This window comes from Hippocampus bargibanti, linkage group LG09 (assembly GCF_051943395.1).
Source record: "Hippocampus bargibanti isolate YZ-2025 linkage group LG09, ASM5194339v1, whole genome shotgun sequence".
Lineage (NCBI taxonomy): Eukaryota > Metazoa > Chordata > Actinopteri > Syngnathiformes > Syngnathidae > Hippocampus > Hippocampus bargibanti.
Genome location: NC_142742.1, coordinates 3042144 through 3068711, shown reverse-complemented (window position 1 = coordinate 3068711; position 26568 = coordinate 3042144). Strand labels below are relative to the sequence as shown.

General features: G+C 42.0%; 1 protein-coding gene across 4 annotated transcripts; it reads right to left on the bottom strand.

Moving 5' to 3' along the window:
* Positions 1-613: 613 nt before the first annotated feature.
* On the bottom strand, positions 614-26558 carry slc8a3 (solute carrier family 8 member 3). Of its 4 annotated transcripts, none has more exons than XR_016115972.1 (7): positions 20810-25791; positions 8123-8229; positions 4890-5014; positions 4698-4797; positions 3618-3887; positions 1999-2550; positions 614-1711 (listed from the first exon to the last, which is right to left on the bottom strand). XR_016115972.1 is itself a non-coding variant. In XM_089004194.1 (7 exons), the coding sequence occupies exons 2-7, from the start codon at positions 22597-22599 to the stop codon at positions 2174-2176; spliced, it is 2769 nt and encodes a 922-aa protein (XP_088860320.1). In that variant the 5' UTR covers positions 22600-22666; positions 26426-26558; the 3' UTR covers positions 1919-2173. The 4 variants fall into 4 exon arrangements, 3 of the variants coding, with proteins under 3 accessions (XP_088860320.1, XP_088860319.1, XP_088860318.1); XM_089004194.1 differs by lacking the exon at positions 614-1711 and adding an exon at positions 26426-26558 and having other exon boundaries at positions 1919-2550; positions 20810-22666; XM_089004193.1 differs by lacking the exon at positions 614-1711 and adding an exon at positions 26328-26408 and having other exon boundaries at positions 1919-2550; positions 20810-22666.
* Positions 26559-26568: the final 10 nt, after the last annotated feature.

Genomic DNA, 26568 nt, shown 5'->3' with positions numbered 1-26568 from the left:
CCATTCCCAAATTTGTTCGGGTTTTGTTTTTTTCTTGTGTGTGGGTGCTGATAAAGCGATGGTCAGACCTGGCAATGTTTTTTTTCCCTTCCACGAGGGGGCAGCATTTGCCTTTTGTACAGCCGCCCTCATTTCAAGCTCAGATAACTTCATATCCATGTAACTTAGGAATTAACTCAGTTTTTTTTCCTGATAAAAGAAGAGAATCTAATGTTTCTTATGCAGCATTGAATATTTATGTATTGATGATTTGACAAATTATGGATGCAACTTGCCCGGAGGTGTCGGTTGTCCTTTAACATGCTTGATTTGCTTTCGATGGCCGAATAAAATGATGTGGCGGACCACATTTGGCCCCCGGGCCTTGGCTTTGACACCTGTGCTTTAAAGATATGGTATTTGGTATTTAGTACCTATGCTTGTCTGTGACTGTAAAGTGTCCTTGAGAGTTTTGAAAGGCGCTTAAAATAAAATGTATTATTATTATTATTATTATTATTATTTTATTATTATTAATAATAATAAATAAAAAAGATAATTTGCATGTTTCTTGTGAACCAGAAAGCTGATTTTATTCCACAGTAGAGCTCAAAAGAAAACACAGTTGGAATCTCAACAAAAAAAAAAAAAACACTTTGTAAAATTTCGATTTGTTTGACTCCATTTTTTTTCCCACTTTTAAAATTTGACATCTCATGGCAGGTCTGGGAAACCTATTAAAATGTATCCCACTCCGCGCCAAAGCATTGCCCCTTTTTTTTTTCTTTACAAAAGACCATAAAAGTGAAATACTCACAAAGTCCAGTGGGACCCCCGTATAAATTCACGTGACTGATTTTTGACCTTAAGAAAAATCCACAACATATCCTATCACATATTTTAAAAAAAAAACACACAAATAAGTAAGTCAAGGCTGAAAGCGAAAAAAGCGTCAATATTGTTGGTTCGTGTGACATAGAAAGAAAGAAAATGTAAAATGTGGCTCGTGAAACATTCCATTTTCTTTCATGTATGTACAGTAGCATTTTTCTGATTGAAGAGGAAGAACAAAAAAATATATATAATCGAGGGCGAAATAATGTCATTGCACTTGAAATTTCTCCTGTTTACAGTGGAATCTTCAACTTTTATATTTTCCATAACACAAAAAAAGTGATACCATGAAAGAATATTCAGATTAAAATATGAAATATTGAGGTACTGGCTAAGTCGTGGTGTGATTACAGGTGTGACTTTACCTTGCACTGTTTTTATAATTAGATAAATGATTTTGAATTGTTTTGGTTATCTTCTGATATTTAGTACTTTTCAGACTTAAAAAAATCATATATATATATTTTAAAATGAATGGTAATGTACTACTAACTTTATAATTGAATGAAATAAAATCAATGGCAAGGTACTGGCTAAGTAGTGCTGGTTTTATTACAATAGCGATGCTACTTTGTGTATTCAAAAATACAATGAAAAATAAATAGAAAATATTTGTTTTTCACAATTAATGAATTAAAGAGTTATGTTTTCTTTGTATAACTAAATAAATTAGTATTCAGAAAGTTTGGATAAAAAAAAATGTTTAAATACAGTGATAGTACCTCGGTTTATGAACCCCTTGTCTTTTTTTGGACACATCTTGTCCGGAGGCGTCGGTTGTCCTTTAAATACATCAAAACATCGTTCCAGTATGGAGTTGCATCCTTCCATGAGTGCACTTGAATGGTGAAAATATACAGAAAATCATGAAATATAGCATATTTTTATACTGATATAGCGATATGTTTAATAACCGTCTGTGTGTTGTGACTTCTGCAGCACAAAAGAAGATAAATGAAAATAAACACTGACTAGATGATTTTGCGATTATTTTGTCCGCCCTTTTTTTTTTAGGCAGTTTTATCTCCAAAATACTTTTCTTTAAAAAAAAAAAAAGTGTCGTTCTTAGGTCATGGTGTTGAGAAAAATAGATTCTCTCCAAAGGTGTAAGACAGTAGTTATCACCTCGCAGTGGAATTGCTGGACCCGGTTCCTTGGCATCTTCTGGGCATTCCGCGCAGGGTGGTCAGCACCGCTTTCTGTGTAAACCCAGTATTTGGGGGGGGGGGGGGGTACAAGGACAGCATTGGAAGTCATACCTCACCTCTCATGGTCCTTCTCGAATGAAGTCCGGTCCATTCTAAAAGCCTTCTATATGACAATAGGCCTCCAAGCTGGAGAAAAGGATGTAAAGGAACCACAGGCTGAAGAAGAAGCCCGACGTTGCCAGTCTGTGCCCGCGTGGGCCCCCTAGCTCTCCCCCGATATGCGCCCGTCGCCGGTATAGCAGCGCCGTGACGGCAAGGAAGGCGAAGATGGTGAAAAGCGTGACGGAAAAGGCCAACGAGCCGGCCTCCACCACGAAAGGTTTTCCCTTGTTGTGCCAGTAGATGGCGGCCACGGACCACGCCAGGCCGATGCCAAGGAACACGTTGACGGCGTTGCTGCCCGTCACGTTGCCGATGGAGGCGTCGGCGTACGTGTCCTGGACGGCAGCAACCTTGCTGGCGAACGTGTCTGTGGACCAATAAAAAAATATTATCATCGATATTTATTTGGTTTATTTTCCTTACAGTGATGTTTTATTATGCTATTTGTTTCATCAAACACGAGCAGTCACCATGACAGATTTATGATGTAATAGTTTTTAGTCCAAACAGAAGTTAGTGATTTTTTTTTAGGCTAGCTTAATGCTAACGCTGAATCCAAAACACCACAGGCCGACATAGCATAGACTGTAGAGTAATTATAAACCATTAAAAATGTTTTTGGTAACATTTTTACAGCAACACATACACACAGAGCAAGATCATCGTTAAGATATTAGCTTATCTATTCGCTAGCTATTAGCTATCTATTCGCTAGCTATCAGCTATCTATTCGATAGCTATTAGCTATGTATTCGCTAGCTAGCTAGCTAGCTTGTTATCTATTTGAGGAACTTCTGGGTTGAGTGAACGCTGGCGCTGACTGTAAAGTGACCTTGAAAATTTTGAAAGCCACTTATAAATGAAATGTAATATTATTATTATTATTATTATTATTATTATTAAAAAAAGATGAGTCCATGATTTTTTTTCAAATTAACATAAAAAGTCAAACATATAAAATTCTAAAACAATATCATCTCAAATTAGACGAGATATTGTTGATGGTTGAGCTAGCTAGCTAGCTCACTACCTTTCTATATGAAGTTAGTTCGCTAGCTAGCTAACTGCCTAGCTGGTTTATATATAAAGCTAGTTAGTTAGCTAGCCCGACAGACAGACAAGTTTATTCACATAATCCCAAAAGGAGGGTCAAATTCAGAATAACATCATTCTAATAGCTATCTATTCGCTAGCTATTAGCTATCATTTCGGTAGCTATTAGCTATCTATTCGCTAGCAAGCTAGCTTTCTCTCTATTTGAGTAACTTCCGGGGTAACTTGGGATGTGAATTAATTTTAACCCATCTTTTAGGGTTAAATTAATAACTCTAAAAGTTGCTTTTGTCCTCTTTTGACCCAATTTTGATTATTTTTGACCCAATTGCTAATAGATTAAGATCGGACAATATGCCCATGTGGCACATGTATCCTGACCTGGCACGGAAGTCCCAAGCGCCACAAAGACGACGGCGGTGACCGAATCTTTAAGGCCGATGGTGCAGCCGAAATGCGACGCCAGGTCGCCGATGATGGCGGTGAGCAGGCCGATGATGACGATGGACACCACGAAGCACGCCCAACCGTTCAGGTATTCGGTGGGTGGCACGCAAGCGAACAGAACCTTCCAGAACACGGTCAGGAAGTGCATGACGTAGTCGAAACACGACGGCAGACGTTCTTCGCCCGTGTCATCCTCGTCCTCGTCTAGGGGGGAAAAAATGGATTCCGTATGCAATTTGACAATGCAAATGAAGACATTTAAAGGACAACCGACGTCTCCGGACAAGTTGTGTCCATAATTTGTAAAATGGCTTCAAATGACTTCTACTCAGCGTATTTTACAAAGATTCCACCGCATATCGCTATATTTTACGTTTTAAGACTCGCACTGAATATTCCGGAAGTCTTTTTTTCGAGTTGGTGACGAGTCCGTACGTGACGTCACTGACGGAACGCCCCTGACCGAAAAAAAAAAATGCTTGTTTGGTCTGAAAACCTCATGTTGCACCAGAAAGAGCCAGAAGAGGGCGTCCAAGCTCCATGTAAGGAATTTATCAGCCTGTGGAAACGGGCTGATAAATTCCTCACAGGAGCTTGGTGGCCATTTTCTGCTTCTTTTTGGGTGAGACCCCCCAATGTTGCCTCATAATGGCACGCAATAAATTCTTTAATCGATTGCAAACACGTATGCTTTCCTCTTCAGAACTATTTGAATCATATTCATAACTGGATGTGTAACAAGAAAGCATATTCTCCGAATCTTAAGCCATTGTTTAGATTCTCCAGCAAGACGTTTTGGCGTGACGTAACGAAGTGGGGGCGGGACTTTCTGAAAATGCCCAATTCGCACCTCAATTCTTTGCAGATTTTGAACACTTTAAGTCATTTTTATTGGTGTTTTGCATTTGACTAAAAATATCATACGTCAATAAGGAAACAAAAAAGGGATGTCGGTTGTCCTTTAAAACACATAAAAAAGATGAAACTCCACAAAACAAGTTAAAAAACGAGTACCCGCGCTAACGGTGATGGCCTCCATGAACTGCTCTTTCCATGAATTGGTGCCTACCACCAAAGCCAGGTTGGTCTTCTTGATCAGCTTGTCCACAGTGTTCTATCACAACAACAACAAACAGACGCCATATTGACAAACAAGATGGCAGTCTCCTTTTAAAACTTCCCGTTTCTTGCCTCCACACCCCCTACCTTAAACTCGTATGATTCCTCGATGGTGACCTCCAACTTGGCGTGCTCGCCCAGAACCGGCTTGCCCATTTCGGCGATCCGCTTGGCTTCCTCGTCATCCGACGTCAACTTCCTGTCCGGTACGTCTGCTCAAACAGAAAGGGGGGAAAAAAACGTTTAAAAAAAACACATTGCAGATATGAGCAAATATCGAGAGCAAAAATGTCCAAAGTCTGGCCCGGGGGCCAAATATGGCCCATGGTCAATTTTGTTCCGGCCCGCAGCCTCTGTCATAAAATCATTAATGTCGTTGTTCATTTTTATTTATGTAATTAATTTTAATTTTAAAATTTTAATTTTAAAATTTTAATTTTAAAATTTTAATTTTAAAATTTTAATTTTAATTGTCGTTGTCATTGTCATTTTCATTGTTATTTTTGTTTTCGTTTTATTTTTCTTGTTTTATTTTTATATTTTTTTTATTTTTATATTTTTTAATTTATTATTTTGTTTTTATTTTTATTGTTTTTGTAATTTTGTTTTTATTTTTATTTTTACTTTTATTTCTTTTTTATTTCTTTTTGACGTCTTTTTCTTTTTGATTTTATTTGTATTTTTTATTTTTATTTTTATTTGTATTTTTTTATTCATTTATTTCATTTTTTATTTTTTATTTTTTTAATTTTTTATTTGTTATTTACATTTAAATGTATTTTTATTTTTATTATTATTTTTATTTTTTTTATTTTTAGTTTTATGTACCAAAACGCATTCGACTCTATTTTTTGCGCTTCACGTTAGCGTCGCCCGCGTCATTGTAGCGCTAATGAGCACTTTATTTATTTATTTGTTTATTTATTTGTTTCTTTGTTTCTTTTAATCTCCAACCGTGAAAAGCAGTCGTTCCGCTCCTCTTTTATGAACGTAGCGCTTTATGCTAATTTCCGCGCGTCGGTGCGTAGCTCATAAGAGGTGATGGCGTTTGTTTCTGGCGCCTTATTAAAGGGCCGAATGCGAGAGCGTTAATGGATGAATATTGGATGAGTCTTTGTTTTGTTTGTTTGCTCCGTCAGCGTCGGGAGCCAACGGCGCTTTCTATCTTCTTCTGTTACCCCCGTCCCTCATCCACGTTTGATTTCAGGCTCTTTAGTTAACGGCGCAGCTCGTCGTTTGCGGCGACAGGCCTACTTGCCGATATATCTCTTCAATTGCCGATCGTTTGAGGAAGGCATTACCGGAATTTGCCAGCGATCGAGCGCTACTGATTATAAGCCGCGCGCATCCGCTACATTTTTAACTCATTCGCCGCCATTCCCGAATTTATTCGGGAATTGAAAAATGGAATCTGGGTAATCAGCAACGGTCTTCAAGTGTCGGTGATAGTAGTGCGTCACCCTAGCTGAAGATTCACCGCCAGTTGTCGTCTTGTCGCTGTTGCTATGGCGACAGTAGCAGTCATTCTGTCAGTCAGTGAGTGAGTCGGTGGCTGAGGTCCCGAGGTGTAATTCATTCAAATGGAAGCAGACAGGAATAGGAACGAGGAAGTTGCCCTGTGATATTATGCTTGTCTCTTTTAGTAGCATGGGGGAGGCGGTTAGTGGGGCCAGCGAACCTTTCTTTCCATACCCGATCTCATTATGTGGTTGTCACCGCTAACCTTCTCAAAGCTTCCTGAAATACAAAAAGAAGGAGCGCCGTTCCGACATCTTTGGCCACACAAAATGGCGGCGAGGTTTCCCCCGTCGACTTTGCGCGACACACAATGGTTGGAAAAGTTGGAATTCTGAGTTAAAAGTCAAAGTTCTGAGTTAAAAGTCGGAGAGCTTGACTTAGAAGTCGGAATTACGAGTTAAAAGTCGGAATTCTGAGTTAAAAGTTGGAATTCTGTGTTAATTCGGAATTCTGAGTCAAAAGTCGGAATTCTGAGTTAAAAGGCGGAGAGCTTGATTTAGAAGTCGGAATTACGAGTTAAAAGTCGGAATTCTGAGTTAAAAGTTGGAATTCTGTGTTAAGTCGGAATTCTGAGTCAAAAGTTGGAATTCTGTGTTAAGTCGGAATTCTGAGTCAAAAGTCGGAATTCTGAGTTAAAAGTCGGAATTCTGAGTTAAAAGTTGGAATTCTGTGTTAAGTCGGAATTCTGAGTCAAAAGTCGGAATTCTGAGTTAAAAGTCGGAGAGCTTGACTTAGAAGTCGGAATTCTGAGTTAAAAGTCGGAATTCTGAGTTAAAAGTTGGAATTCTGTGTTAAGTCGGAATTCTGAGTCAAAAGTCGGAATTCTGAGTTAAAAGTCGGAATTCTGAGTTAAAAGTTGGAATTCTGTGTTAAGTCGGAATTATGAGTTAAAAGTCAGAATTCTCAGTTAAAAGTCGGAATTCTGAGTTAAAACTCGGAATTCTGAGTTAAAAGTCAGAGAGCTTGACTTAGAAGTCGGAATTCTGAGTTAAAAGTGGGAATTCTGAGTTAAAAGTCGGAATTCTGAGTTAAAAGTCAGAATTCTGAGTTAAAAGTCAGAATTCTGAGTGAAAAGTCGGAATTCTGAGTTAAAAGTCCGAATTCTGAGTTAAAAGTCGGAATTCTGAGTGAAATGTGTGTGCGCTACTTCGGGGTTGAGTGAACGCTGGCGCGTCTGGCTGCCGCTGCTCACCCGCAGAAAAACATTTTTGTTCTTATCCTGTGACTGTAAAGTATCCTTGAGAGTTTTGAAAGGTGCTTATAAATGACATGTATTATTATCCCCTTGCGTTCATAGAAATAGTATCGTAATAAGCAGTACTATCGATATAACCAATATCGATATAACGAGACTTTACTGTATTATTATTATTTCCAAATAACGCGGTAGCAGCATGGCGGTAAAATGGCAGTTAGACTGGCGGTCGTAGGGGGAAAAAAAATTAAACAGGCCGCATTATTACATAAGCTGCAGTTTTGGTTGGAAATGCGGAAAAAAAAGCAGTGGCGTATCGTTCCGGAAATATACAAATTTATGTTTATTCATCAAATGTATTTCTTAAAAGCTAGCACCGCCGTAGCCCATCACGAAAACATCCGCATTTTTTAAGCCGACGCTAACGTGTTACTCTGAGCTGCCTCCGCACCAGCTTGTCCACCTGGCCTCCAGCGTGGTTAGATAACAACACCGCGTTAGATAACGGACGGCGGCGGCAACGTGAAAAGACCTGATAGACTTGTTTTTTTTTAAAGCAGTCGTTAGCAAACACGCTAGCCAGAAAGCTAACGTGAGACCAGCGCACCTTTCTGGAGTGTCATGTCCACCATGCGAGGCTCCGCCAGTTCCAGGAAGAAGTTCTTGTTCTTCTCGTATTCCTCGTCATCGATGATTTTCACCTGAATGACTTTGCTGGAAGGGGCCCATGAGGAAGAGAAGAAGAAAAATGTAGAAGAAGAGGAGAAGAAGAAGAAGAGGTTATTATGCCATGGAAAGAGACAGGAAGTTAAATGAATCGGGTACATCCATCCATCTATCTATCTATCTATCTATCTATCTATCTATCTATCTATCTATCTATCTATCTATCTATCTATCTATCTATCTATCTATCTATCTATCTATCTATCTATCTACCTACCTACCTACCTACCTACCTACCTACCTACCTACCTACCTACCTACCTACCTACCTACCTACCTACCTACCTATCTACCTATCTATCTATCTATCTATCTATCCATCTACCTACCTACCTACCTACCTACCTACCTACCTACCTACCTATCTATCTATCTACTTATTTCTCTATCTATCCATCTATCGAGCTACCTAGCTAGCCATCTAGCTAGCTATCCCGTTAGCTATCCATCTAGCTAGCTATCCAGCAAGCTAGCCATCCATCATCCATCTATCCGTCTATCTAGCTAGCTAGCTAGCTAGCTAATTATCTAATTATCTAGCTAACTATCTATCTAGCGAGCTAGCTAGCTATCTATATTTATATTCCTGCTTCCGGGTAGAGTGAACACTGCCGCGAATGGCTGCCGCTGCTACACAAAAAAAAAAAAAAAAAAAAATCCCGTGACTATAAAGTGTCCTTGAGAGTTTTGAAAGGCGCTTAGAAATTAAATGTATTATTATTATGATTATGATTATATATTTTTTTTTATAAACCGCCAGATTAACTGGTCATCTGCATTTTAGATGTACTATTTTAACGTTAAATGTAATTACAGTAAAGTCTCGTTATATCGATATTCAAGGGAGTCCGAAAAAATATCGATATAACCGGGACTATCGATATATCCGATATCGATATAACGAGACTTTACTGTATTTAATTTACTCTTAGCACCAATGAGATAATTTCGCCAACTATATGTAGATATATTTGTATATTGACAACAATATGATATAATTCTGGGATTATTTCAGTTGAGTGACAGCTCTGCGAAGTGAAGCCTATTGCGTCGAGAGTTTCTGCTTTGCTACTTGCACTTTTATCACTTTCCAATTGAGGTTTTTATTCCTTCTCAGAGGAGGAAACTTGAGATCAATATAAAAAAATTAAAAAAAAAATATTTTAAAAAATGGCATAGTCTCTCGCCTCCTTTTGTTGCCGCGCTACCGTCAGCAACTTTATTTGTATTTTTCCTCCCTCCTCTCTCCCGCCGACTCGTAGCCGTCACGTGAGGGAATACGCTATTCCCAAACGAGTTTCTCTCCACTTTCGTCAAGTCCACTTTCCCATTGTGCCGACAGATATTTGATTATTGATGTCGACTTGCCTTTCTTAGACAAAGTATTATTCCGAGTCCAGGTGGTGAGGGGGAAAAAAAAAGCATGACGGAAAAGGTTCTGAAGAAGCTAGCTAGCTAGCTGCTTCCTGGAGACGGAAAAAAAACATTTTCAAATTAACATAAAAAGTCGAACATATAAAATTCTAAAACAATATCATGTCAAATTAGACGAGATATTGTTGATGTTTGAGCTAGCTAGCTAGCTACCTTTCTATATGAAGTTAGTTCGCTAGCTAGCTAACTGCCTAGCTGGTTTATATATATAAAGCTAGTTAGTTAGCTAGCCCGACAGACAAACAAGTTTATTCACATAATCCCAAAAGGAGGGTCAAATTCAGAATAACATCATTCTAATAGCTATCTATTCGCTAGCTATTAGCTATAATTTCGGTAGCTATTAGCTACGTAACATTTTAGCCTGCTTTTGAGTGAATGCTGAATCATTTTTTTTTATTTTTAATATATTTTTTTTCGTGGTGCGACAACCCATGATCCGATAGTGTGTGTGTGTGTGTGTGTGTGTGTGTGTTTTATATTTTGTGGTTGTAAAAGTCATCGTAGGTGAATTAGTCTCATCATTAAATTCATATTTACGGCCATGCTTGTTTGAGAAGAGGCAGGCAGAGGAGGATACACTTCTAAAAATAGTCATGGACATTTCTCTCGAGGGGGGGGGAGCGTGTGTGTGTGTGTGTGTGTGTGTGTGTGTGTGTGTGTGTGTGTGTGTGTGTGTGTGTGTTGGCTGTGACATTCAAGTGCAACCAAAACACACACCCCAAACTCACAAATATGTGACAAAAGCAAAATTGTGGTCTCTATTTGCAGCCAGGGGTGATGCACGCATACACACACAGATGGGCCTAACAAGCAATGTGATGTCTTTCAACGTTAGCATTAGCTAACAAAAAATAATAGCAGGGATGGCACGATACAATTCATTCCGACAACGGGAGGATTTACTCCATTCACGATTCCGATCGTGACGTGAGACAAGATGACTGGAAAGGATTCCGTTCGAGTCATTTCCAAGACAGCGAAAGTGGCTGCCTTTACAGCAGCTCCTGTGTTTTGTTTTTCTACTTCTTAATTTCATCACTTTGCTGCTATGAAATGTACATTTCTGCACTGTCGATCAGAAAGTGTACAATGGGTCCTTCCTGGTCTTATTACATTATGTTGCTCACTTGCGCTATCTAGCTGGCTATCTAGCTAGCGATATAGCTAGCTACCTAGCTAGATATCTATTTGCTATCTATTAGCTAGCTAGCTGGCTATCTAGCTAACGATATAGCTAGCTACCAAGCTAGATATCTATTTGCTATCTATTAGCTAGCTAGCTGGCTATCTAGCTAGCGATATAGCTAGCTACCTAGCTAGATATCTATTTGCTATCTATTAGCTATCTAGCTGGCTATCTAGCTAGCGATATAGCTAGCTACCTAGCTAGATATCTATTTGCTATCTATTAACTATCTAGCTGGCTATCTAGCTAGCGATATAGCTAGCTACCTAGCTAGATATCTATTTGCTATCTATTAGCTAGCTAGCTGGCTATCTAGCTAGCGTTATAGCTAGCTACCTAGCTAGATATCTATTTGCTATCTATTAGCTATCTAGCTGGCTATCTAGCTAGCGATATAGCTAGCTACCTAGCTAGATATCTATTTGCTATCTATTAGCTAGCTAGCTGGCTAACTAGCTAGCGATATAGCTAGCTACCTAGCTAGATATCTATTTGCTATCTATTAGCTAGCTAGCTGGCTATCTAGCTAGCGATATAGCTAGCTACCTAGCTAGATATCTATTTGCTATCTATTAGCTAGCTAGCTGGCTATCTAGCTAGCTATATATTCCCTATCTATAAACTAGCTAGCTATCTATTAGTTATCTATTAGCGAGCTAACTAACTTTCTATCTAGTTGAGTTATTCTGGGTTGAATATCAGCGTGCGTGTTTTGGCTATTTTTGATGCTATAAAACGTTTTTCCTGATGTCAGTTAGGAATCAAACCAAAAAAAAATGGTGTCGGTTGTCCTTTAAAGCCGCACTGAGGATCGGCCGCTATGATGGGAAGACGCGAGCACGTTCATCACCACCGGCGTATGTTCTCCGGTGTTTATTGCATTCATCTATAAAATATGGCCATGCGTATCATTTATACATTGCCAAGTGTGGATTTTATTGGAGGCCTAATACAATTTTCCCCATGTACACTCAGGCATGTATTCCCAGCTATATCTCCCCATGACAGCAGGTGGAGGATGAGGGGGTACGACGATTGGAGCGAGCATGTTCTCTGACGAGATTACGGGCACTCCACCCCCCCACTAACCCCTAGCTCCTGTTCCTCCATCATAGTCACCAAAAGATTAACCATTGTCTCTGCCAATAATGGGTGGATAAACGGCCTTCAGATTGAGCAAGAAGGAGGGAAAGAAGACGGGAGGGGAGGGGGGAGTCGGAACGCTAATTCCATCCCGGCGAGCGTGTTGCCACCATCCGTCATTTGTAATCTTCATCAACGTTAGCAAGCAGCGCGGCGGGACGACGTAATCGGAACTGACGTAAAAATGGCTGCTCGTCCTGTCCGCAAAGTCTGTTTATAAAATCTGGTGAGAAAAGCGGCGTGGGCGCCGTGTGAGTCACGCCGCCTGATGCCAAAAATGGACCGCATCAACGGACTCCGGGTCTCGTTGACCCGGAATGTCGATCATCATCATCATCATCATCATCATCATCATCGCAAAGCCGTAGGCGACGTTCTTTAGCCATTGACTTCCTGTTCTGCTTTATCGCTGTCCAAGGTTTTCGGAGTGCTATTTTATTTATTGTATTCTATTTGAGCTTTGAAAGGCGCTTAAAGGACAACCAACCTCTTCGGACAAGTTGTGTCCATAATTTGTAAAATGGCGTCAAATGACTTCTACTGAGCGTATTTTACAAAGATTCCATCGCATATAGCTATATTTTACGTTTTAAGACTCGCGCTGAATATTCCGGAAGTCTTGTTTTTGAGTTCGTGACGAGTCCTCACCCTACGTCACTGAAGGAACGCCCCTGACCGAAAAAAAGACACATTATAGCAGTCCTTCCATCACGTCAATGTATTTTGCTGTACTTGTTTGGTCTGAAAACCTCGTGTTGCACCCAAAAGCCGCCAGTAGAGGGCGACCAAACTCCACGGAAGGAATTTATCAGCCTGCGGAAACGGGCTGATTAATTCCTCACAGGACTTGGACGCCATTTTCTGCCTCTTTATGGGTGATACATTTCCCCCCAACGTTGCCTCAAAATGGCACGGAATAAATTCTTTAATCGATTGCAAACATGTATGCTTTCCTCTTCAGAACCATTTCAATCATATTCATAACTGGATGTGTAACAAGAAAGCATATTTTCCGAATCTGAAGCCATTGTTTTGATTCTCCAGCAATGCAAGACGTCTTGGCGTGACGTCACGAACTGGGGGCGGGACTTTCTGAAAATGCCCAATTCGCAGCTCAATTTTTTTGCAGATTTTTGACACTTTAAGTCATTTTTATTGGTGTTTTGCATTTTAATAAAAATATCATACTGCGTGTTTTGGGTATTTTAGATGCTATCAAACGTTTTTCTGATGTCAGTTAGGAAACTCTCTGTGTCTTTTTTTCAGTCAAGGGCGTTCCTTTAGTGACGTCACGTGTGGACTCGTCACAAACTGAAAAACAAGACTTCCGGAATATTCAGCGCGAGTCTTAAAACGTAAAATATAGCTATATGCGGTGGAATCTTTGTAAAATACGCTCAGCGGAAGTCATTTGAAGCCATTTTACAAATTATGGACACAACTTGTCCGGAGACGTCGGTTGTCCTTTAAATGTTTAGTTTGACAGTAAGCGAAAAACGGGTGCTTGAGGCCTCTGGTGAGAATTAAACAAAAAAAAAGTGAAATAATTGGCAAATGTCAAACAGCGAATATGCGGTGAGATTCAGCGCATATGACCTTCGTATATGACCTTGAGTAACAGGGCCTCACGCCGTTTCACCAGAGGTTATTACATGTATTCGTTGCCCATGATTTTAATCAAGGAAAGAAATGGACGAACACGTCAATGCCACACGGATAAGGCCTCCGTGCCGCAGCGGGACCGGGAACGACGAGCTAAAGCTTCATGTTTTATGCATGCCTTCTTGTTCTCTCATGCACGGATTGACCGAAGCCGGCCAGCCATGCGGGGAGACACCGCGAAAGAGGGAAAGAGAGCGCTCGCTAAAAGCCAAGCTGGTGCGCAAAGTGTAGGCTACCTACAACAGTGCGACACGGTCAACCGGCCATGCGGAAGGAACATGGCCAACGTACGGCGAGGGAAGTGAGGGGTGACAAAGTGGTAAAAGAGGTCTCATGCCCGGGAGGACCACAAGGGAAGTCATCAGGCAGAGGGGACTACTCGTAGTAATGTGGCATTTGCGAACGAGCCGGATCTCTGAAGTGAACGAAGAGAGCCGGCTCCGAACAAGGAGTCGGAAATGGGAGCCGATTCCCACCCCCCCCGCCCTCCTCTATTCCCCGCCCCCAGTCTTTGGTTAAAGCCGCACGTGATTGGTCAAGCAGTGAGGAGAATGAGGAGTGGTTAGAGGAACAAAAACACAATGTGAGTAGCACATGAAACAAAGAAAAATATTGGATCGAGGGTATTTTTGGGAGTTTTTCACATAATTTGATATGATTTTTGGGCGTTAATTTAAGCAACAAAAAGTGGCTCTTTGCAATTTTCTGATGATGATACTAGTGCAGCGTGTTCGACCGGAAACAAATTCCTTGTGTTCTACATACTTGGCAATAAAGATGATTCTGATTCTGATTCTGAAAAAAAAACAACCTGAGGAGCCATTTGGGAGCCAAAAGAGCCAGATATTTTTAGTGAGCCGAGCCAAAACAACCGGCTCTCTAAAAACAACCGGAATTCCCATCACTCGTAGACAGGTACAGTGGCTTACGAACTTTTCGGTTTACGAACGTTACATTGATGAAAATTTTACCTTGGCATACAAACTTTACCTTGGCATACAAACTTTTTTCATACTCGGAGCTGCCTCAATGAGTGATGTGTCGTTCGCGAACGAGCCCATTCTTCTAACAACAAAATGGCAGCCGACTGTTTTTCTCCTCTATTCCCCGCCCCCAGTCTAAGGTTAAAGCCACGTGATTGGTCAAGAACGCATCAGTGAGGGGATGTGGTTTAAACATTAAAGAGACAGGCAGACGACAGTGATAGAGTTTCAACTTTGATAGTTCAAAGGCAGAGTGTAGACTGCAAGGTTAAAATATCTCATCAATCAAGCTCCACAAACAACCCGCACAAGGCATCTGTACACTTGATGCAAAAATCTACCAACCCACCTAAACAGAACACAATTGATGAGGAAAAAGGTAAAATTATTGTAGATAGCTATTCGCTAGCGAATAGATAGCTATTAGCTAGCTAATAGAAGGCTATCCGCTAGAGAGTAGATGGCTATCCGCTAGAGAGTAGATGGCTATTCGCTAGCTAATAGATAGCTACTCGCCAGCGAATAGATAGCTATTAGCTAGCTAATAGAAGGCTATCCGCTAGAGAGTAGATGGCTATTCGCTAGCTAATAGATAGCTACTCGCCAGCGAATACATAGCTACTCGCTAGCAAATAGATAGCTATTCGCTAAAAGGAGGGACGAATTCAGAATAACATCATTCTAATAGCTAACTATTCACTAGCTATTAGCTATATATTCGGTAGCTATTAGCTATCTATTCGCTAGATAGCTAGCTTTCTCTCTATTTGACTAACTTCCGGGGTGAGTGAACGTTGACGCATGTGGCTGCCTCTGCTCACCCACAGATTATTATTATAAATTCCAGAATGGCTCTTCCCTCATTTCAAAAGTGAATACAAATTTCCAAGCAACTGTTGACAAATAAGAGCATGTGATACACTAGTTGCTGCCTCATGTCAAAAGTATGCAGCGAGGAATAAAAACTCATCCTGCGTTAGCATCGGAGCGGAAAAAAAACCACATAATCCACCGCGACTAGCATAGCTTCATTGTCTTTTTTTGCGCTTGCGGTTCGGACGCTCGGCCCTGCTGACTGTTCTCTCCATTATGCATGAACGCGACATGCAGCGGCGTCTATTTATAGCCGCTCCGCTCATTAGCGCCTCTTATGCAATTGCTCATTAGCATTAGTGTTAGCGGAGCGTATCTCTCCGTCGTCGCCATTAAACGTAATCGATGGTGCTAAAGACTTCACTACGCCTCTGTGTGTGCCTGTGTGTGTGTTCAGTGACTCAACTGCAGAAAGTGATGGCGATACAAGCACAATTTATCATTTACAATCTTCAAATAATTTTATATATTTATAGTTTGGAATGTGGGCCCAAAATCTGTGCTGGAACTTGAACCACTACCACCCATCACCATCGCAGCTAAATCGGAACATAATTTGTAAATGTCCATCGACTGCAATGTAGCGTCCCAGAAAAGAGGCAGAAAATGGCGACCAAGCTCCTTGTAAGGAATTAATCAGCCCGTTTCCACAGGCTGATAAATTCCTTATATGGAGCTTGGACACCCTCTTCTGGCTCTTTTTGGTGCAACATGACGTTTTCAGACCAAACGAGTACAGCAAAATGTATGGACATGATGGAAGGACTGCTACAATGTGTCCTTTTTTTTGGTCAGGGGCGTTCCTTCAGTGACGTCACGTATGGACTCGCCCCCAACTCAAAAACAAGACTTCTGGAATATTCAGTGCGAGTCTTAAAACGTAAAATACAGCCATACGCGGTGAAATCTTATTAAAATACGCTCAGTAGAAGTCATTTGAAGCCATTTTACAAATTATGGACACAACTTGTCCGGAGACGTCGGTTGTCCTTTAAGTCATTTTTTATTGGTGTTTTGCATTTGACCAAAAAATATCACCCTGCGTGTTTTGAGTATTTTAGATGCAATAAAACGTTTTGCTGATGTCAGTTAGGAAACAAAAAAAAAATGGTGTCGGTTGTCTTTTAAAATAGTCACTATCAATATTAGCTGCTTCCGCAGTTTGTGAAGGAGTATCCTGGCGTGATGTCACAAACAAGGAGGCGGGACTTTCAGAATTTTTCCAAGCTCATTTTGTGGCAGTTTTGGGCCACTTTAAGTCATTTTTATTGGTGTTTTGCATTTGACTAAAAATATCAGCCTGTGTGTTTTGGGTATTTTAGATGCTATAAAACGTTTTTCTGATGTCAGTTAGGAAACAAAAAAAAAATGGTGTCGGTTGTCTTTTAAAATAGTCACTATCAATATTAGCAGCTTCCGCAGTTTGTGAAGGAGTATCCTGGCGTGATACTAGTTGATACTAGTTGACACAAAATCCCAGCAGACAAATCAGCCCATTACCAACGGAGCTTGGGCGCCATCTTGTGCATTTTTGTGGGACGCTACATTGGAATCCTGACGGCTGGAATTGATACGGAAGGACTTCTTTAATCGATTGCAAACATGTATGCTTTCCTCTTCAGAACTATTTGAATCATATTCATCACTGGATGAGTAACAAGAAAGCATCTTTTCCGAATCTGAAGCCATTGTTTTGATTCTAGAGCAAGGCAAGACGTCCTGGCGTGATGTCATGAACAAGTGGGCGGGACCTTCTGAAATTCGCCATTTCCGGTTTCATTTTGAAGTAGTTTTGGGACACTTTAACTCAATGTTATTGGTGTTTTGCATTTGACTAAAAATATCAGCATGTGTGTGTTTTGGGTATTTTAGATGCTATAAAACGTTTTTCTGATGTCAGTTAGGAAACAAAAAAAAAATGGTGTCGGTTGTCCTTTAACAAAGGCAACACACAACACGGCAACAGCAAATACAAGTGCGTCGCTCGCCCTCTCTGAATAAATACATAAATAAACAAACCGAGAGGCAGGAAAGCGGCGGGCAGCGATGAGATTCTTGCCCCCTTCCTTCCAGGAAGTCATGCCGCTTCTCTTCTTTGTCTGATGGAGGCTACGTTGCCCTGGAAACCGCACAGTGTGTGTGCATGTATGGGGCGGGGGAGGGGGGGGTGGATGTTGAGAGGAGAGTTTGAAGGGGTGGGGGGGTTACGCACTGGCACAGCATTCCCGGCTCGTACCGCAGGCTTTATTTTTAGCACGTGGCAGTTACATAATCAGGGTGACACCGAGTTGGGGAAACAAAAGGCAAAAAGATCCTCCTTCACTTTTCTTTTTGCTCGCGTTCCTTTTTATTATTATTATTATTTTTTTTTAAATTCTTTCATCCCTCTGTCTTGTTATTTCGGATAACGTCGGGAAGCCGTTTGAGCGGCGGATTTAAGAAAAGGGATGAGATGAATGTCAATCACAAGACGAGGGGGGCGGTCCCAGAAAAGGCGCAACGCGAGTTAAAATAATGTTGGTTCACGTAACATTTTAGACAATCCTTCCAACTCTTACGCGCTAACGATGCGAGCGCTAACGTCACAAATGCTAATGACGCCAGCACCAACAACGAGCGATTTGAAAAGACCTAGCAAGAAAAAGAACGGGAAATCAAACTCGTACGCACTAACGACGCGAGCGCTAACGACGCCAGCGCTAACGATGTGCGATTTGAAAAGAGCTAGCAAGAAAAAGAGCGTGAAATCAAACTTAGCGTGCAAATAGATAGCTATTAGTACTTGAGACGTGAAACAAAATGGCAGACCAAACAATGAACAAGATCGTGTAAACAAAACAAACACCAGAAGAATAATCATAATAATACATTTCATTTTTAAGCGCCTTTCAAAACTCTCAAGGACACTTTACAGTAGACTGCTCACGCCGGGTGTCAGTTAGCTAGCAAAATAGCTAGCTAGATAACTGGATAGCTAGATAACTAAAACAATTTTCTAGAGCATTTCTCCTTCAGTATAGTATTTCCCAAACTTTATTGAGCTATTTGAAAACGTTTACAACACGGCTGTCGCATCGCATTTTTTTTTTTTTTTTTTTTTCTTTAGTTATAAAGCTAGTTGTCGAGCTGTCTCGTTGGCTATCTATTGGCTATCCATTAGCTTTCTATTAGCTATCTATTTGCTATATCTTTGTTATATATTAGTTAACGGGCCAACGAGCTAGCTATCTGGCTTGTTATCTATTAGTTACATAGCTAGTTGTATAGCTGTCTATCTATTGGCTATCTATTAGCTTTCTATTAGCATGCATACAAATCGCTGCATGCGGTATTTTAACTCAGTAGCTCCTGCATTTTGTCTTTCTACTTCTTCCCTTCCTTTAGTTATATAGCTAGTTGTCTAGCTGGCTATAGATTAGCTATCTGTTTGCTATCTATTAGCTAACTGCCCGGCTAGCTAGCTATCTGGCTTGCTATCTATTAGTTATATAGCTAGTTGTCTAGCTGTCTATCTATTGGCTATATATTAGCTTTATATTAGCTATCTATTAGCTAATTGGTCGGCTAGCTAGATATCTGGCTTGATATCTATTAGTTGTATAGCTTTTTGTCTCGCTGGCTATCTATTAGCTTTCTATTAGCTATCTGTTTGCTATCTATTAGCTAACTGGCCGGCTAGCAAGCTATCTGGCTTACTATCTATTAGTTATATAGCTGTCTATCTATTGGCTATCTATTAGCTTTCTATTAGCTATCTATTTGCTATCTATTAGCTAACTGGTCGGCTAGCTAGCTATCTGGCTGGCTATATATTGGTTATATAGGTAGTTGTCTCACTGTCTAGTTGGCTATCTATTGGCTATCTATTTGCTTTCTAAACCTCTCCCGTGACTGAAAAGTGAACTTGAGAATTTTGAAAGGCACTTATAAATGAAATGTATTATTATTTCCCCTTACTTTCATCACCTTGATTAAAAAAAAAAGACAAAAACCTAGAGTGGACACATTTTTGTACATCGTCTGGCAGTGAATGAGTGAATATGAATTGTTCCAAGCATTTCATCCCAACGTCTGAGTACCGAACGACTCGCATCAGCGTAACACTTTGCGTGATTGCTTGACCTCCATAGCAAAGTGACACACGTAAACAATCAAAGTAAAACAAATGAAAATGGGGGAAGGGCGGGAGGGGGAGGGTCCACTGGGATTAAGAATCGCCAGGTTAGCTCGGGACTTCCTGTTGCTACAGTTGTTGTGTGACAAATCCTCACATTGAAACTAGCAACCCCTCCCCGAGGACCTTTGTGTGTAACTTACACAAAGACACACAGGAGCAGTGGGAAGAGAGGGAAAAAAATAAGTGTGTAAGTAAAATAAGTGGATAAAAAACTGCTTGGATGAGAAATTAGTCTTAAAAAAACAAACAAAAAAATAATAATCATAATAATGATGATGATAATGATGATAATGATGATAGTGACAGTGACAGTGACAGTAATAGTAATAGTAATAGTAATAGTAATAGTAATAGTAATAGTAATAAAGCAGCGCTGTAACTCATACCTGACGACTATTTCGTCCATAGCATCACCACATTAAAGCCAATCAAAAGTCAGAAGAAAAAATGGTCTCAAGATGTAAAACTGCGTTTAGTCAATCCAAAATCGGTAGAAAATGAATCCCAGAAAAAGAAAGAAAAAACACGATGAACGAGTCACGATTTGTATGTACACAGTTACAGGTACAGAAATCCAAGATGGCGCCCGAAAAAGAAGAAGTCCAAGATGGCGCCCGAGAAAGAACAAGTCCAAGATGGCGCCCGAAAAAGAAGAAGTCCAAGATGGCGCCCGAAAAAGAAGAAGTCCAAGATGGCGCCCGGAAAAGAAGAAGTCCAAGATGGCGCCCGGAAAAGAAGAAGTCCAAGATGGCGCCCGAAAAAGAAGAAGTCCAAGATGAAGAACTCGCCAACCGTCCCCAAAAAAATCAAAACCCAAAACTGATAATCACCGTGAAGTGTCACGCCATTTTAGCCAATCACACGGAAGAAGGAAGTCACGCTAGGAAAAAGTACAAGGTCATACGAGGCGTATTCGATACCAGAAGGATCATACCAGGACCTAAAGTACTTCCGGTCTATCAAATTTCATTGACAAAAGATGCCACAAACTGGCACACGTATAAACGAAGCGATACACCCAACTTCGACAAAGTTCCAAGGCACAAAATGGCGGCAAAGAGTTGAACAACAAAGGCCGGATTGAGAGAAAGAAAAATGGCGCCTTACCAGGTCTCGTCGTTCTTGAACTCCAATTGGCCGCAGGCGTCCTCGAAATCCTCACCGCCCCCCTTGGCGACTCCCTCCAAGGCGCGATAAGGCACGATGACGGTGCCCCGAGCGCCCGACGTCCTCAGCACCTTGACCTCCATGACGCCGACGCTTTCGCTAACGCGCACTGCGCCTCTTTCGAAAGTGAAGATGCCGGCATGGTCGTCATCCAAGATGGTGACCGTGGCCACGGCGGGGAAGCCCAACGCCGCTTTGGGGTACGGGAGGCTGTTCGCCGATAGAAGCTCCTCCTCCGTTTCCAGCAGTCGCAGGTTCCCCAGGCGCACGAAAAAATGCTCGTCCTCCTCGAAGATGTCGTCGTCGATGATCCCCACGCTGATGTCCTTCAGGGTCTCGCCGGGTTTGAAGACCAGGGTGCCCTCGGTGAACTCGTAGTCGGCGCCGGCGTTGGCCGAACCGTCCTCCGTTTTGTAGTCCACGCACAAGGTCTTGCCCACGTCTCCGCCGCGCCGCGCCACGGTGAGGATGGCGGCGCCGCAGTTCTCCAGGCACTGGTAGGCGGCGGGTTCGAAAGCCACGCGCGTCACGTACTCGTCCGGTTCCTCGGCGGCGATTCGGTCCGCGCTGCCGCAGCGTTTGGCCCGTTCCGCCACGTGTTTCTTCAAGATGTTCCCGGCGCCCGTCATCATGCGGGTGGCTTGGATGCGGTAGAAGGCGCGGCTTTTCTGCTGGTGCGACAGCGCGTGGTAGTTGGCCATCTCCACCAGCTGGTCCAGATCCTTCTCCGGGTACTTCTGCTTCAGGTCCTTGAGAATCCGGATCATGTCGCGGCGGGACCGATCCGCTTCGCCGCCCTCCGTCGGGCCGACGTGGCGGACGACGACGGCGGCGGCGGCGTCGGGGAAATGCGAGTTGAGCATCTTACCGTCCATTTCGATCCCCTTGGAGGCGCCGTCCGCCTCGTTCTCCACGACGACGCCGCGGTGCTTGTCGGCGCGGTACTTCCGCCGCATGAATTTGTAAAACAGAAGGCGGCGGTCGGCCACCCAGGCCAAGAGAACGCAAACGGGGAAGAAGGCCAAGGTCAGAAGACCCTCCCAAACTTGGACCACGTTGGGTGAGAAGACCGCCAGGATCATGTAGAGCCAGATGTACGCAAATATACTCCAACCGGCCGTGATGAAGAACACTCGCAGGTGCTTGACTTTGCGCACTTCGCCCTGAGGGATGACGGACACGCACAGGCCCACGATGACAAACATGTTGAAAGCGGCGCTTCCCACGATGGTGGACGGGCCCAGTTGGCCCGCTTTGAAGCCGTGGCCGCAAACCTCGACGACGGACAAAAGGATCTCCGGGGCTGAAGAACCCAACGCCATCAGAGTCAGGTTAGAAACCGTCTCGTTCCAGACTCGGATGGTGGCCGACGTGGTTTCGCCGTTGGGTCTGCGGACGAGGACTTCCTTCTCCTGGGACGTGATGACTTCGATGGCCGCCATGAAGCGGTCGGCGATGATGGAGACGCCGAGGAACATGTAGATCATGGCCACGAAGTAGACGATGACCCGTGCGATTTTATCGCCCGTGGACGGGTCCTCCGGGTACCAGATGGGTAAGATGATACCGGGGGTGCATTTGGAGTTCCCCGGGCAAGTGGCGTTGTTGGGGCTGAGCGGCGGTCTCGGGGTGGTCCGGGCCTCGGTGCCGAGGAAGGCGATGGCCGCCGAGACCAGGCCTAAGTGGAGGCAGGCCGATCGCCTCCGACTTGGGGGTCTTGAGCCCTCCATGCACCCTCCGTGGTCTCAAGGGTCCTCGCCGCACTGCGATCCAGAACTGGGCCTTGACTTGGATCACCTGAGCAAAGCACAAACAGAAAATTCAGGAAGGAGGTGGGGGTTCAAATCCAACTGAATGACTTTTCTATCCATTTTCTCACTCTCTCTCTCGCTGTCCTCTGCCTGTCTCTTTAATGTTTAAACCACCTCCCCTCACTGCTGCATTTTTTGACCAATCACGTGGCTTTTACAGAAGACTGGGGGCGGGGAATAGAGGACAGAAAAAATGTCGGGTGCCATTTTCTTTTTTTTGGAGAATGGCTTCACTCTCTCTCGGTCTGTAACCCCCACCTTCTCACTGCTGCGTTCTTGACCAATCACGTGGCTTTAACCGACGACTGGGGGCGGGGAATAGAGAACCAAAACAAGCCGGCTGCCATTTTCTAGTTTGGAGAACGGGCTCGTTCGCGAACGACACATCACTCATTGTGGCAGCTCCGTGTGTATCCCGAAAAATAGTTCGTATGCCAAGGTAAAATGTTCATAAATGTAACGTTCGTAAACCGAAAAGTTCGTAAGCCAAGGGGTTCGTAAACCGAGGTATCACTGTACTTTGTAGTGGAACTCACATCAAAAATAAATACAGTAAAGTCTCGTTATATCGATATCGGATATATCGATAGTCCCGGTTATATCGATACTATTTCTCTGCACGCACGGAGAAAATTACATGCAAACAGGGTCGGATATATCGATAGTCCCGGTTATATCGATATTTTTTCGGACTCCCTTGAATATCGATATAACGAGACTTTACTGTACAATAAAAACATGAATTAACGCATGGCTTAATTTCTGCTCAGTGAGCTAAACGTTACACGACAATATTCAAAGTTGATTGTTCCGGTGAGTAATTACTTGCATTAATTGGTGTTAAATATTGACGACCAGCAATCAGTCATTTTGCTGACTTATCATTTGTGTTTATATGCCGGTGGGGGGTGCAAATACATGAGTTATTAAGCGGCATGATTTATTCACACGCTCAGAGTTATTTATTTTATTCGTGTCAGCGTCAAACGCTATTCGCGAGACAATCGCCTGGTTAAATTCATGGGAGGCTTATTCGCTGAGATTAATTTTATTCTGAAGCTAAATATCAGGTATTGATTCATGGTAACGAGGAACAACCATTTTTATATTTCATATTTCTGAAAATCTGAAAAAAAAATAAGTAAATAGTTGAATAAAAAAAAACAGTTGAACCTCTTTGAAAGGATCAATGTGATAGATAGAAGAATAACATTGAGCGAGCATACAACTTGCTAATGGCTAACAATTAGCATGGAGGTGCTTTTAGCCCTGTGGTAAATCGTAAAAAAAACCGGTTAGTTCTGAAATTACCAATATCTTCCACAACGGTAAAATGATATTTGCATGCTTAAAATATTGCCTGACTATAAATGTTGTTACCATGGCGATGGCAAGTGAAGGCGGAATGAACAGAAACACAACGATGCAATGCTGAGTGTGACAATAAACCATGGAACAGAATTCATACTTTGCCTTTTCCAGAATAAAACTTGTCAATTGGTGCCATGACCAGGATACTTAAGGGTTCACATGGCTTACTAATAATAATAATAATAATAATAATAATAATAATAATACGTTTCATTTCTTAGCGCCTTTCAAAACTCTCACTTTACAGTCACAGGATCGTTTTTTTCTGCAGGTGAAAAGCGGCAGCCACATGCGCCTGCGTTCACTCAACCCAGAAGTAACTCAAATAGATAGAAAGCTAGCCAGCTAGCTAGCAGAAAGCTAATAGGTAACCAGCTAGACAGTTAGCTAATTAGATAGATAGCCATATAGCTATTAAATAGCTAATAGGTAACCAGCTAGACAGTTAGCTAACTAGAAAGATAGCCATATAGCTATTAAATAGCCAGCTATATAGCGACCTAGCTAGACAGATAGCCAATAGATAGCAAATAGATAGCCAGCTAGTGTTAGTATCGAGCAGATCAATAAATAAAGCATCGCAGATCTCACTGATAGCATCGAGCAGATCAATAACACAAAAACGGGCCATTGTAAGGCGATTTGATGAATTGAATATCAATTCCGCACAGAAATTCACTTCATCAAACAGGCGATAGCGTAAACTGTTTGCGTTTCTGTCACAATTATGCACACTTAGCCAACTAGCGATAGATTTGCACAAAATAATATCTGTATTTTATAATTACTATTGGGATATTTGTGTTGCTGAGATAAAATATGCAAAATGTACATTACATAAAGCTTTTTTTCCATGCTTGGGTGCCGATAAAGTGCTGGCCAGGGTCTCTGGAAATGTTTGTTTCTTTTCCACAAGGGGGCAGCATTTCCCGGTTTTTCCCAAGTTAGCGCTTTGTTACAGCTTGAGCTGTTGCTAAAGTGCTATATAAATCAATATGTATTGCATTTTGTATAGCTGCCCCCATTTCAAGCTCAGATAACTCCAGACTCATATAACTTAGGAATTAACTGTTTTTTTCTGATGAAAGATGAGAATCTAAGGTTTTTTACGTTGCATTGAATGTTTATGATGTCCTAAAACTCTTTAAAACATCTTTATTGCCAAGTATGTAGAACACAGCTAGCTAGATAGCTAAATGGACAGTTAGCAAGCTAGCTAAGTAGACCTTTTTTCCATGTTAGCGCTTTGTTACAGCTTCAGCTGTTGCTAAAGTGCTATATAAATCAATATGTATTGTATTGTATTTTGTATAGCCGCCCCCATTTCAAGCTCAGATAACTTCAGAATCATATAACTTAGGAATTAACTGTTTTTTTCTGATGAAAAATGAGAATCTAAGTTTTTTTTTACGCAGCATTAAATGTTTATGTAGTCCAAAAAACAAAATATTCTGTGGCTCCTGGAATTCCAGTGACAATGACAAAAACCCTGGCACTGGAGTGGACACATTTCTGCAAGAATTTAGGGACTATAGACAGCTCGATAGACAGCTAGCTAGATAGCTAAATGGACAGTTAGCAAGCTAGCTAAGTAGACCTTTTTTCCATGTTAGCAATTTGTTACAGCTTCAGCTGTTGTTAAAGTGCTATATAAATCAATATGTATGTATTGTATTTTGTATAGCCGCCCCCATTTCAAGCTCAGATAACTTCAGACTCATATAACTTAGGAATTAACTGTTTTTTCTGATGAAAGACGAGAATCTAAGGTTTTTTTACGCAGCATTGAATGTTTATGTAGTCCAAAAAACAAAATATTCTGTGGCTCCTGGAATTCCAGTGACAATGACAAAAACCCTGGCACTGGAGTGGACATATTTTTCACATCGGTAAGGACGGCTCATATTGAAAACATGGATGCAATAAGAGCCTGACTATTTTTGGACATGTGTGTGTGTGTGTGTGTGTGTGTATTGGGGGGGGGGTCTTTGTAAAAAGAAAAAAAAGGGTGGGGGTCATTTGAGCTGCAGACTCAGCAGAGTTCCAGCTGTTGCCGATTAATCATCATCTGCTATACCTGAAGTGGAGCGGGCAGGCGAAGGGACGGGGTAGAGGGAACCCCCTATGTAACCCTCCCCCACCCCCCCACCCAGTTTGTCATTTTTAAGCAAACACATGTAACATCGCGCACGCTAGGTGTTAAAAACGACAACATCAACGGCGCGCCCATCGAGGCATGCGTACAAATATTGGGATGATTATGGGATGTCACTCACCTGGTTAGCTTGTGTGGGAGCTGCACCATATCCTCCCTCTCCTCCCACCCACCCCCCAAAAAAAAAAAAAAAAAAAAAAAACACGGATTGATTGACACCTCCACGCCCCTCGAGCCGGCAAAGAAGCGTCTTGAATCGGGTCCGGCGGCGGAGGAGCTGGCTCGCTTTGGTTCCCGTGGCGACGGCGGCGCTGGTAATGGTGGCGGCGGTGATGATGATGATGATGATGATGACGTCCTCC